Source organism: Euprymna scolopes, chromosome 6, assembly GCF_053919585.1.
Source record: "Euprymna scolopes isolate OS-2025 chromosome 6, ASM5391958v1, whole genome shotgun sequence".
NCBI lineage: Eukaryota > Metazoa > Mollusca > Cephalopoda > Sepiida > Sepiolidae > Euprymna > Euprymna scolopes.
In genome coordinates, this window is record NC_136487.1 from 92,901,688 (window position 1) to 92,914,860 (window position 13,173).

The window sequence follows — 13,173 nt, forward strand, 5'->3', positions numbered from 1 at the left end:
AATGAAAAAAGAATATAAATAGATTTCTATGAGCCGTTCTGTTTATTATAATTGATTATTTTTGAAAAATAAAATTAGAGTTACTGAATTATAAGTGGTTGGCCATATTTATAGATAAATCTGCACTGAACAGATACCATAATACTTATTATAGTTAACTTCAAATTTTGATATATCTGCTTTTTTACATCGTTCATTTCTGTATTACGTTTAAGTTATTTTAAACCCCGCTCTTCCCATGTTAAATAATAATTTCGAAATAATAACGTTAATATTTCAGCGTCCCAATTGTTCTTTTGTTTTTTGTTTATTTTAAACCCCGCTCTTCCCATGTTAAATAATAATTTCGAAATAATAACGTCAATATTTCAGTGCGCAGGTTATGCGCGCATGCGCAACCGGATGTCGTAAACCGGAAAGTGGGTTACATGCATCGTTACAAAGCCATTTGAGTTTTATAATTATATATATTTAATTAGCGCAGTAATTTTGTCAAAATAAGACTTTAAAGACATTCATTTGTTGCTTTATTTTTTTACATAATACTTAACAATTAGCAGCGTTTTATTCCAAAATTTTCCAGTCGTATATGTGTGATTTTAATTTTTTAAAAGTAATTAACAATTATGACAGCAAAATGCTGACACTTTTTAAAAGTTATAATTAACTCGCAATGTTATCAATTAGAAATCGACTGTTAATGTCATCGTGCTTTCAACACTACTCTCCACAACGTCAGGTGCTATGTTAATGATTTTATAATCCTATAAAAAGAAAATAACACAATAAAACTGATGATGTCAATTCTGATAATGGCACAGTAAAAATAGTGTTTGCTTTGGTTTTTGTTTGGTTTAGGATAACAAAAAACCATAAAACACAACCTTTAACTGTTAATATTAATTATAGTCTGGAATTGCTTTTGAGTTAACAGTTTAAAGGTTTAAAAATGATTTTCGACTTTCACACTAATTTTATGGAGACATTTCAGTTGTGATTGTGTATTTACAGAAATACAGAACATTATGTTACAAAAACACTGTTTGATCTTTGGTGTAAGCTACTCTATACATAATTTCGAACAGTTCATATCATTAAGAATTAGGGTAAGTCATAATCACACTATACCCCAACCTTCTATTTTAACTTTGATCCAATATTTTTTATGCTTTCTTTTTATCTTCGCTGTTCAAAACCTGTTTGTGGCATTGGTATCTCAAATGTGTCAAACACTGCATCCCTTACTTTGTCCCCTGGAGTATTATTTACTGACAATATTTGATTCATGTGTCTTTTGGGGATAAACTTGGTTTCTTTTATCATGGAAATGATGTTCCCAATCCGTTTGTCCACTCTTCCTGCTTCCTAGTTGGGTTTCTTGTTTATAAATATCCGAAAGAAAATATTTTTCTCCAACATTGAAAGAAAACATTTTTCTCAAACATTGAAGTGTCCCTTCGTAACATGTTTTTAACATCCTGAATTCATATTAAGCAATGTTTTTTAATTTTAATTGAAATTGATTGCTTCTGCTGATGTCAAGGAAGATATTTTAATTTGAAGTCATTCTATATATCTGTAAAAATCGTTTTTTTTTGTTAGATGTACCCATCGTGTTTCTAAGCACTCTTTTGTACATGCCCATGTTTGACAAAATAGTATAAGTTCACTAGATGTGGATTGTGTTAGATTGTCTGATACAATACAATCAACGAGCCTGAACAAGGCGAACAGTTGATATAAAAAGAAAAAAAAACTTACTTCCGTGGTATTTTTTCTTTTTTTTTTTACATTTTAATATTTCTAGCAATTCCAGAAACTGTCCACCACTGTTAGGTAATAGAAGCCTTCAAGTGGGCCAGAACAATCTATTTGGATGCTAGATCAGGCCGGTTTGTTTTCAGCCAGGGTCTTTATCTTTATAGGGGGTATCTTTGCTACCAAAGCATAACCTTCGAATAGTTTCACTGCATTTTTTGTATTTTTTTCTATAATCCTGCAGCAATGACCACTCGATTGCCACACATAATTACTTCATTACAAATTGAATAAACTTTCGATATTTGTCGGTATTTTATACTTTTTTACTTATCATCCATCGTTTTATTTTTTAGTGTTTTATGTTTTTAGTGGTATCAGAAGCTCCCTAATAGCATTACATGATTTTTTACTACTATTTCGGTTTGTATCATTGTGTTTGCAAGGATTTCCGCATAGTTTTGGATGAAAATAGATAATACATCAACTTGACTAATTTTTGACCAAATAATAAACCACATATTATAATTGTGATTGAAAAAAATGGTTCAATATCTTCACAGCCAGTTTCCAGCATGCGCTGATAATCCCTTTTTGACGAATAAATCGTTATCAGTGGCTTATGGTCAGTTTAAAACACAAAACGACTTCCTTGAAAAAATCGGTGAAATTTAGTGATGTCAGTAGCTTTTCTGCAGACGCGTGAGTATTAGGTTTTAAGGATTTATCACCCATTTTGTGTAATATGTAAGCGCCAATGCAATGCGAATTAGAATTCAAATATCGTCTGGTATTCTGGCGTCCAAATCTAATAAAATTCGATTTTAATAGCTAATTTAGAGGAGTTCACAACTTGTGCATGTTTGGAATAAACACATTATAATTTACTAATCCAGGAAAACTTTGTAGCTACATTACGCTTTTCCGAGCCGACATAGTATTTATCGCACTAGCTTGCTATGAGTCTAATCTCCTACCATTATCTATACGTTAATAAAATAGAAGCAATTATTCCCATCTACAATGAAACACCATAGTAAAAGGAAGACTGGGGTCAGAAATTAATCCAAAATGGTCGCGCTACTTGTTGCTCGATGCTTATACTTTTCATTTTATACGGACAATCTTTGTACCACTGCAATTGCTCACAACCTAAACACGATTTAGGAGACAACTTATTTTTCTTTGATCATCAAATTTAGTTGATCAAATTTAACTTCCTTTTTGTGACGTATTTTTTCTTATATGTGACACTTAATACCGCTTTAATCTTACCGTACAAAAATAAAATGTTGGTAATCTTCTTCAATATGTTTAAGCGTTACACCAAGTTAATTTTTTAGTTTATTAATATCTCCCTCGTCTGATTTCTGTATCCGTAGGGAATGGTCTTTAAGAAGACGCGTACAGCAGGGTTAGGTAGAAAGAATATATTTTACAAAGAAAGTCTATAGTCTCCTTCTTTGTGATATGTTATTTTTGTAAGTCTCGTAGAAAACTTTTTCTCCTAGGACGTAGCGTTTCTAAGGCACAAAACTGTCCTTAATTTGATTGGTTTGGTTTAAACCATAACTGAACCATGATTGTTGAATTTGGCATTTTAGACATTAATTCAAGCCGTTATATAAAATAATCTCATAAAATCAGCAGTACATTCTTTACAATACATTGTAGACTACAATGTATTTTCGACTAAGTCACTGTGGGTAGGCATGTAAATCGTGCTCCAAGTGCACTGCGATGGGCCCTCGACTAGAGCAGGGAATCTCTCTATTTAAATGGGTGATTTCGATGACAATAAAAATATTGGAAGTATGGAACATTTGTTGATCCTCATTCAATCTTGAAATAGGTCAGACCTCTAGGTAGTATATATATATATACATATATACATATATATATATATATATGATGTATATTGGTTTTTCATTAAAAGAGTCTTAGAGAGAGATGTTTAGAAAGAGTCTTATTAGAGAGGGATGTTGAAAGACTCAGAAAGAGAGAGAGAGAGAGAGAGAGAGAGAGAGGTTGTATGTTGTTGTAAGAGACTTAGCGAGATTGTTCATATTATTACGATTCCTATATTTAAATGTTCATTCTTTCTTGATGTGTAGATTGGAAGAAGAAAGCTCTTAGAATGAGGAGACAGTGTTCACTGTTCGGACATTGTGTAGACATGATGTAGATTCTCATTGTGGATATGAGAAGTCGAGATGTGTATGAAAAGACATTTTATAACACAAATATATAATACAATTTCACTTTACCTTTTTGTAAGAATCATAAGACAAGACGAGCTTTACAAAACACATGATGGTTTATTTCGTCACACGACCGGCCGTGATTCCATCATCAAGAATTCAAAGTTTCACATTTTTTTCTTGAAGTGACGTCTCGCTTCCTAGACGACTGACTCTCTCTGAGTTTTTTCACTGACTGTTTCTTCTAACTAAAGTTTTTATCTATCCCTAGAACTTTCTATTTTCCGTGACGTCATACACATGTTAAAACATGTGCCTTCTTTCACGTGTTCTGGACATACGTGTCCAAAACTTTTCCTATACTCAGTAACCTATTTTTCCCATATGTTAAAAACATTATCTTATAAGCTGCATTCTTTCAATTTAAAATTTCATAACAAACTTGACTGTTCACATTCTTTTCTTGAAATATTTTATCTATTTCTAAACAAACGTTTGTTTTACATTTTTAAATTCTCACACGTAATCTATTTCTAAACCTAAATTACGAGGTTCAAATTTCGTCTGTTGCTATTTCATTTTCATTTTAACTAAATTCTCTATTTTTATACTTACATGAAAAGGGGACAGCCCTTATCATGTAACATATACATATATATATAATTTTGAATTTTTTTTCTTATTCAAACAATTTAACCCAAGCACAACTATTGAGTCATATTTTTTAGTATATGCAAATATTATAATATATTAGGTGTATCTATATATCTATAAAAGTGAAAATGTGTGTGTGTGTGTGTGTGTGCGCGCACGCGCGTGTGTGTACATTTCCTTACCAAATAACTCTGTCAATTTTTAGTCTAGAAACTCGAAATTTGACATAGGGAGTATTGAGATTAAAGACAATCTTTTTAATCGGTTTTCAGCCAGAAATCTGGCTTTCAAGGGGTCAAAGTTAAATGATTTGACCTTTGAAAAATCTATCAAACTCCTCCGCCAATTTTGGGTCTAAACACTTGAAATTTTAAATGTAGGTTACTTGGACATGGATCAAACATTTTAATTTGATTTGAGCCCAAACAATAAATATTAAGGGATCAAAATTGGGATCAAAGTTTAAAAAATTTGACCTCTGCGGTCTCTACCAAGTTACTCAGCCAATTTCTGGTCTAAACATTTGAAATTTTACATAAAGAGTATTCAGAGATAGGACAAGCTTTTTAATCGGTTTGCGTCGAAAATTCGAGCTGCCAAGGAGTCAATGTTCAAAAGATTTTACCTTTAGGACTCTAGCAAACTACCAGTCAATTTTGGGTCTAAACATTTGAAATTTATACATAACGGGTATTCAGACACCCGGCAAGCATTTTAATCAGTTTGTGTGCGAAAATTTGGTTTTTAAAAGGTCATAGTTTACAGAGTTGACCTTTGCAGACTCTACCAAATTCCTCTGCCAATTTTTTGGTCTAAAGACTTGAAATTTTAGATATAGATTACTTGAACATGAGTAAAACCTTATATTTTGATTTGAGACCAAAATAATAAATGTTAAAGGGTCAAAATTGATGTCAAAGTTAAAAAAAATGACCTCTGCGGTCTCTACGAAATTACCAACCCAAATTTTGGTCTAAACATTTGAAATCTTACAGAAAGTGTATTCACACGCAGGACAAGTTATGAACAGTACATAGTGCCCGAGCAAAGCTAGTATATATATATATATATATATATATATATATATATATATATATATATATATATATATATATATTTCAGCATATACCCTATTATGCGAGGAAAGCTTAGTGGTAACATGAAAATGATTTATGACAATAAGCTATATATAAACGTTTGTGATGCATTCCACTAAGAGACTAATATTCGACCTGTTCAACCGATAGAACAGTTTCCTTAATACTGAATATTCTCTATATTTATTAAATACACACACACACATACACACACACACACACACACACACATATATATATATATATATATATATATATATATATATATAATGATTTACAATATTCATTATAAATAGAAATTGAATAACTTCACCTTTTTAATGCGACACGTCACACCCATAAAAAGCGGTCGAATAAAGGTTGTTCGTGAGAAGCTTAGTCAGTCACTAACAGAAACATTTACCCGTGGGAGGGAAAACAACGGTTCTTATTAGTAAGCTAGCGAAATATTATAAAAACAACTAGTAACACAAATCCTATTCACTTAGCCTGACGATTCCTTCCGGTGATATAATGCGAAGTCTTCTGTGTAGCTTAATTGCCATGAATATATTTTCATACCTCAGCATATATATATATATATATATATATATATATATATATATAAAAGATATACGACAATACCCCTTCAACGTAAATACCCTCGACAAACCCGACAAGCAGCAACCTTTCACCCCTACACAGTACAGCTCCCTAGTTTTAAGAAAGCCTTCTACTCTAATAGTTTCTTCCTCAGAACTGTTAGACTTTTAAACTCCCTCCCGGGTTCTGCTTTTCCAACTGTACTGACATGCAGAAGTTCAAGTGCAATGTGAATAGACATCTTGCTGCTCAACTCCCTACATAGCATCCATGCAACTTATATCTCTGATAGTAGCCCCCTACATCAAAGTGGCACTGTGCCATGTTTGAGGTGAAAATGTAATAAAAAAATTAAGTTACACAAATTTTCCATATCATCTTCGTAAAGCTAATGCAGGTAATTGATGCTACCCTGTGTTTTTACATATACATATTAAGTTTGCCCGTTAACCAATCAGATACTTCGTTGTTACAACCCCTGTTTTCACCAGCCACTCACCTGTAGTTTATTAGACAAAGATCGACTGACTTCTATTTCGCCTTTTCTCTGTTCCTTTTTTTGAAGATGGTAAGTCATCTTTCTTTGTGTATTTAAAGGCGACCTAGATTTAACCTGAGTGTTATTAGATATAAATATGGGCGAGGCAACACACATTTTCAATTTGTATTTTGTTTTTTAACGTGTTTGTGTCGGATACTTAGTTGCTTAAATGCAATGCTTAAATGAAATGCGTTTTTCTGGCGTTCTTTAATCTCATCAGTCTTTTGTACTAATGAGTAGAAAGTTAGCGTATTAATTACTTTTTTATTAGAAATTTCTCTCTCTTCTCTTTCTTCTCTCTCTCTCTCTCTCTCTCGTGCGCGCATGCGCGTTCTCTATAGAGTTAGCTCCCTGTTGGACCGTGCATTTATTGCCATGTATTTCTCTGAGTCATAAAACCATTATTATTCATCATTCATTCGGCTACATAAAACTTTGCTTACAGTGAAGTATTTATATGTCTGGGCTCATTCTGTGCATGCATACATGTGTTTGCGTGTCTACCTATAAATTCTAGCTTGTGCGGGTGCGTCGCTGTGTCATGTTCATTTCTAAAGGTGGTGATTTCTGTGTGTGGATCTGATTCAACAGTATATACGTGTATGTATTTAATATTTTTGTCATATGCGAGTATGTTTTTAATGTGTAATCTTGTGTTCGTGTTTATTATCTTTTGTGTATATGAGTCGTAAAACCTTTAATCATAATGACTATTTCTTCGTACTTCTAATAGACCGTGTTCGTGTATTTATACTTATTCCGTGCAGGTGCGTACCTATTATTCCTTGCTGTCTTGTAAGGTTTGTGTTTGTGAACGTATGTGTGTTTTTATTCAATGTGTGCATTTGCCAACTATGCATGCACATTGTCTTATATCGAGATATACATAATACATATGTGCTCAAAAGTACATCTATACACATGTATGCATGCATACGCATATGCACTTAACTACTCACACACATACGTGCATACATATACTTAGTATCATGTATGTATGTATGTATATGTATGTATGAATGCACATATTTTATGATTTGTTAAATGCTGATGTGAATTTGTCTACAAATTTTCCATTGTGAATTAAGAGATAAGAATAGCATTGTTTGACAACGCGACATAATTTTAAATTTACCTTTATTGCAATGATGACTGTGTTATGAGACAAATACATTTTTTTTTTGGAAGTTTGATATTACTTTTGTATAAATTGATCTTGTAGTTTAATTCTCTGGTGGCACATATATATGATTCTTTGCGCATTGCCCGTGTCATGAAGACATCAGAATTCTATTCATTTCAATAATTAAGGAGCATTTTAACCCCGGTGATTGTCAACCCACGTCCGTCGCGGACGGGCCTCATTGAAAAACCACACATCTGTGCTCGACGACGTTCGCAGCAAAACTCTTTAATACAAATACAATTCTTCTCTTATTAAAAGAGAGAGAAAAAGTGGCAAGAAAAAGAGAAGAGTGAAAGAACGGGAGAGAGAGAGAGAGAGAGAGAGAGAGAGAGAGAGAGAGAGAGAGAGAGAGAGATGCATACACGTTAAAAAACAAAACTACTGAAATATTATCATTGTTCAACAACCTGACGTCAGCATGTACCTGTGTGCTCTGATAGTTTTGACTCTGCTGAGTTTTATAAACACCTGTCAATCTGAGCCAAGCTGATATAGCGCTAACATTTCAAGATATCTGCGCTCGTATGATTGTGCTTGTCTCTACGCGAGCAAAAGTCTGATAAAATGTTTATTAATGCAGCAAGCCTCAGTTCCCAAAAAGGGAGTTTATCAAAAAAGCGTTTTTCAATACTAGGCTAAAGTTTGGAATGAAATTATACCAAATTATTTACAAACTAAGTGTTTTCGATTCCTCTTAGAAATAATAATTTCTAGCGGCACCTGTGAAAATTCCACAGTGGACTCTTTCATATGTAATATATTGATGTTGGCATGTTTGTGGATGCTCCGCGTAAATGGAGACACCCTGATATTACTGTAGTTCTTTTGTTAAAACTGTAAAAGTATATATCTTAGCTAGCAGGGACGCCCAGCATAGCCTGGTCGTAAAATATGCTTAAATATATTTTAATTTATGCAGATTTCGTATATATTACTATAAGAGTCAATTTTCGATCCATTCTTATATATTATAAACTTGTGATTTCAAAAATAAAAAAATATATCCATATGGCTTGGGTGCATCAGCTTGAATCGAAACCGAAATCAAAACTTATGAAGAAAAAAAGAATGTATGTATATATAACTTGAGTTCTTTCAGCTATAATCGAAACCGAAACCAAAGCTGATGAAGAATTCTTGATAAAATTATTTATTACAAGAAATGGAAGCGCATAACAATTAAACGACAGACACTCGGAAGAAAAAAAATAAATGTGATACAGAAAATAACACATATGCTATCGTATTAATATATAGATTAAAATATGGTACTCATGCAGACAGTGATCCAGACGTAACTCAGCGCACGCGCACGCCCGGCTTTCCTTGGAATATGACGTCAACAGCCGGAGTAAGCCGAGCGTCGCCGAGGAAATTAAGCTGTCTGACATAACATAAAGCTGAGCCAATGACAATGTAGCACGATGGTTTTCAACACGACGCGCGTTCGTGCGAGTTGAAAATTCAAAGCAGCAGACGACAATTTGGAAGAGGAAGAAAAGGAAACAAATTAGTAAAAAAAAAAGCAAAAAATAAAGCTCACCATTTCGTACTTTCACGTCAGAAAAAAAAACACAAATTTGACAGCCTTAAGTGAGCAGCTGAAAACACCAGTCGGAGTCCTACATTTTGTCAAGAAAGATTTACTGGCACGGACGAAAACTTGTACACCATGTGGACACAGGTGCAATCTTATTATAAGAGGAAAGGTAAGGGATGGCTATGCCTGAAGATGTCAAGCTACCAAATGGCGAACTTTTACATCATCCGGACTGGTAACTTTTGTCGCAAGTCTAGACTGACAATTGCCATCATAATTAAAATCATCCACTTGTGGGCGTTCGAGCGAGCAACACAGAAAGACCTCCGGCGCGAATGCGGAATACGATCTACGCACACACACCATTAATAAAACAACGGTCTGAGGAAACAACAACAATATCTGTTTTAATAGGAAAAAAACAAACTATCCTACCCAGTTTTGTTTAAATTTTCTAGTTCTCAGGTTTTTCCTAGAAAAAATAAAAAAATAAATAAATAACTCCCAAAAACAACAAAAATAAAAAAATTGTTTTAAACTTCTTTGAAAAAAAATTACAAAAAAAATTACTTGAAAGTATCTATTTGACTTACCTCTAAACTTTTTCTCGAACAAAAAAAATCTTTAACATTATTTATTTAAAACAATATATATATATATATATATATATATATATATATATATATATATAAAAGAAAGAAAAAATATTGTTATAACATTTTTCTTTACAGTTAATAAAACTTAAAATTTAAGGTAAGTTTTCTTTTCTTGTTATGCTTTCATCGGCGACGCTCGGCTTAATTTCCTCGGCGACGCTTGGCTTACTCCGGCTGTTGACGTCATGTTCCGGAGAAAGCCGGGCGGACTCTGAGTTACGTTTGGATCACTCTCTGCATGAGTACCTAAAATATTTTATGTACCAAAAACAGTTTTTCTCATGTACATTTTAAGTTTACACCACCACGTATTTATATGTGGTAGTTGGGTTAAATCGCACAAACGAAGTGTCTAGTTAACAGGTTCATTTCTTGCAGTTATTTGCTAGTCAAATATTTCTTTAATTAAATTGATCGTATCATTTGCAATTTACAAACGCTGCTCGAGTCTCATTCTCTACCGGTACAATTTCAGTTTGATTGAATTAGTCTCTTTTTATTATTCATATTTCGAGTAGTGTCTATTCTGTCCAAACTTACCTGCGTTTTATCAGCATCATCTGACTATGTGGATTGATTTTGCACTTGATCAATATCATCTTTCAAGTGTAGTACATTGTGCATAGTGATTAGTTTTCTAGTTCTTTGATCTATATACATAAGCTCTTCTGCTGTCCAGTTTATGAAGGGTTCACAGTACTTTACTAGACATACTATCAAAGTATATATTTAAAAAAATTTTTACTATGTAATATAGTTTAAAAAAGCTATCTTGTTCCACTTCAGCATTTTCTTCTCGCCACCTCTCTAATTTCTATTGATTTGGCAGCGTGCGCTACCAGAATCCTCAGATGTCTATGTTTACAAGTAGTGCACATTTTCCGTATTCCATTCTTCTATCTGTGATAAAGATTTTTTTCTGTTTATTCGTGTTTCAAGGCCCAAAACAACTACGCACCGATAATTAACCTATCGTCTATGTGGAAAATCTTAACGGCATAGCTTAACGAACTGTACTATTTGACGCTTATGTTAAAACAATAAGCCAAGCTAGAAATTACTTTACATATGGCAACAATAAGGTTTTACGATGATATAGATTTGTCAGTCATTTTTTAATCTATAATTGATAGATTATTGGTAAATTGTCTTCTGAAGATGATATTGGCACTTCAAATTACGAAAGTAATTTTAAAGTCCTTAAACATGCTGAATATAAATTAATTTTTTTTTTAAATCAAAGTTTAAATATTGAAGCCAAGTGTCCTATATACCTCCTCACTGAGAGGTTAGACACAAAGTAAGTTGTGGTTTGAAAAGACAATATATATATATATATATATATATATATATATATATATATATATATATATATCTGTGTGTGTGTGTGTGTGTATGTGTGTTTGTTTGTGTACTTTCAATTATAAAATATATACTAATAATATATGTAATATATATATATATACGCATCTATACATATAAATAAAATTATATAAATATAAAACGGCATATAAAATCAACTGTGGGTTCTTTAATAAGACAGTGGCGCGTTCGAAATGAATGTTGCTTTTTAGAGCACGATTGAAACATGATATTTGACTTTTGTATTTTAAGCTTTAATTCAAGCCATAATATAAACATAATTTTATTAAATTAATAATAGCTTCTCTACAGTGCAATGTAGACTATAATGTAGTCATTGCAGGTAGGCATGTAAATCTCGCTGTCTGTGCACCGCGGTGGGTTCCCGACTAGAGCATGGAATTAATCGATATAATTGAAAAATGAGTGATTTCCTCGCTTACAATGACAATAAAAGTATTCGAAGTGCGGAAAATTGGTCGATCCTCATTTAATCTCAGGCAATGTCAGATCTCCCTGCTTATATATATATATATATATATATATATATATATATATATATATATATACTAGCATGGGTTCCCGGCGTTGCCCGGGTGTATGATGGTGCCGAAAACCGATCACATAGATTTTCCTAAATCTTAGTACCCTGTATATCAAATTTCGAGTCTGTAGACTGAAAATTTACAGAGTTATTGCGAAGGAAAATGTACATAGACAGACAGACAGATAGACACACGCACACACACACACACACACACACACACACAGACCCGTTCACTTTTATATATATATATATATATATATATATATATATATAAAAGTGAAAGTGTCTGTCTATCTGTGTATCTGTGTGTACATTTCCCTACGCAATAACTCTGTCAATTTTTAGTCTACAGACCGAAATTTGATATACAGGGTATTGAGATTCATGAAAATCGACGTGATCGGTTTTCAGCCAGAAATTTGACGATTAAGGGGTCAAAGTTCAACGATTTGACTTTTGAGAACTCTACCAAACTCCTCCGACAATTTTGGGTCTTGGCACTTGAAATTTTAGATATAGGTTCCTTGGACATGGATCTAACTTAATAATATGATTTGAGCCCAAAACAATAAATTTTAAGGGGTCATAATAGGGGTCAAAGTTAAAAATTGACCTTTCTTTTTTGCTCAGACATAATCAATAACTTGATTTGAGCCCAAAACAATAAATTTGAAGGGGTCTTAATAAGGGTCAAATCAAAAAATAAATTTGACCTCTGCGGTCTCTACCAAATTACCAGACAATTTCTGGTCTAAACGTTTGAAATTTACATAAAGGGTATTCAGAGTTAGGGCAAGCTTTTTCATCGGTTTGGGTCGAAAATTTTTAGTTACTAATATATAAATGTATGTATGTATGTGTTACGTGGTGATTGTTATTATTAGACGAAAGGTACTACATATTCGTATATGTTTCGTTGTTCTTATTTAGTGTTCTTGTTTAGATGACGACTTATATATTTGTTGTTGTTCATGTTGTGTGCTGTGAGAGATAGCATATTGGTGACATTAACAGGCACATGTAAAGAGAGAGACAGTTGTATATTTTTA

At 32.8% G+C, this 13,173-nt stretch overlaps 1 protein-coding gene across 1 annotated transcript in view; it reads left to right on the plus strand.

The window, feature by feature from the left end:
• The first annotated feature begins 978 nt into the window (after positions 1 to 978).
• LOC145277797 (sodium- and chloride-dependent glycine transporter 1-like) overlaps positions 979 to 13,173 on the plus strand; it is a 213,009-nt gene continuing 200,814 nt past the window's right edge. Inside the window, exon 1 of the mRNA XM_080129622.1 lies at positions 979 to 1,106. Within this exon, the coding sequence (XP_079985748.1) occupies positions 1,026 to 1,106 (81 nt within the window). The 5' untranslated portion in view covers positions 979 to 1,025. The remainder of the gene's footprint in view (positions 1,107 to 13,173) is intronic.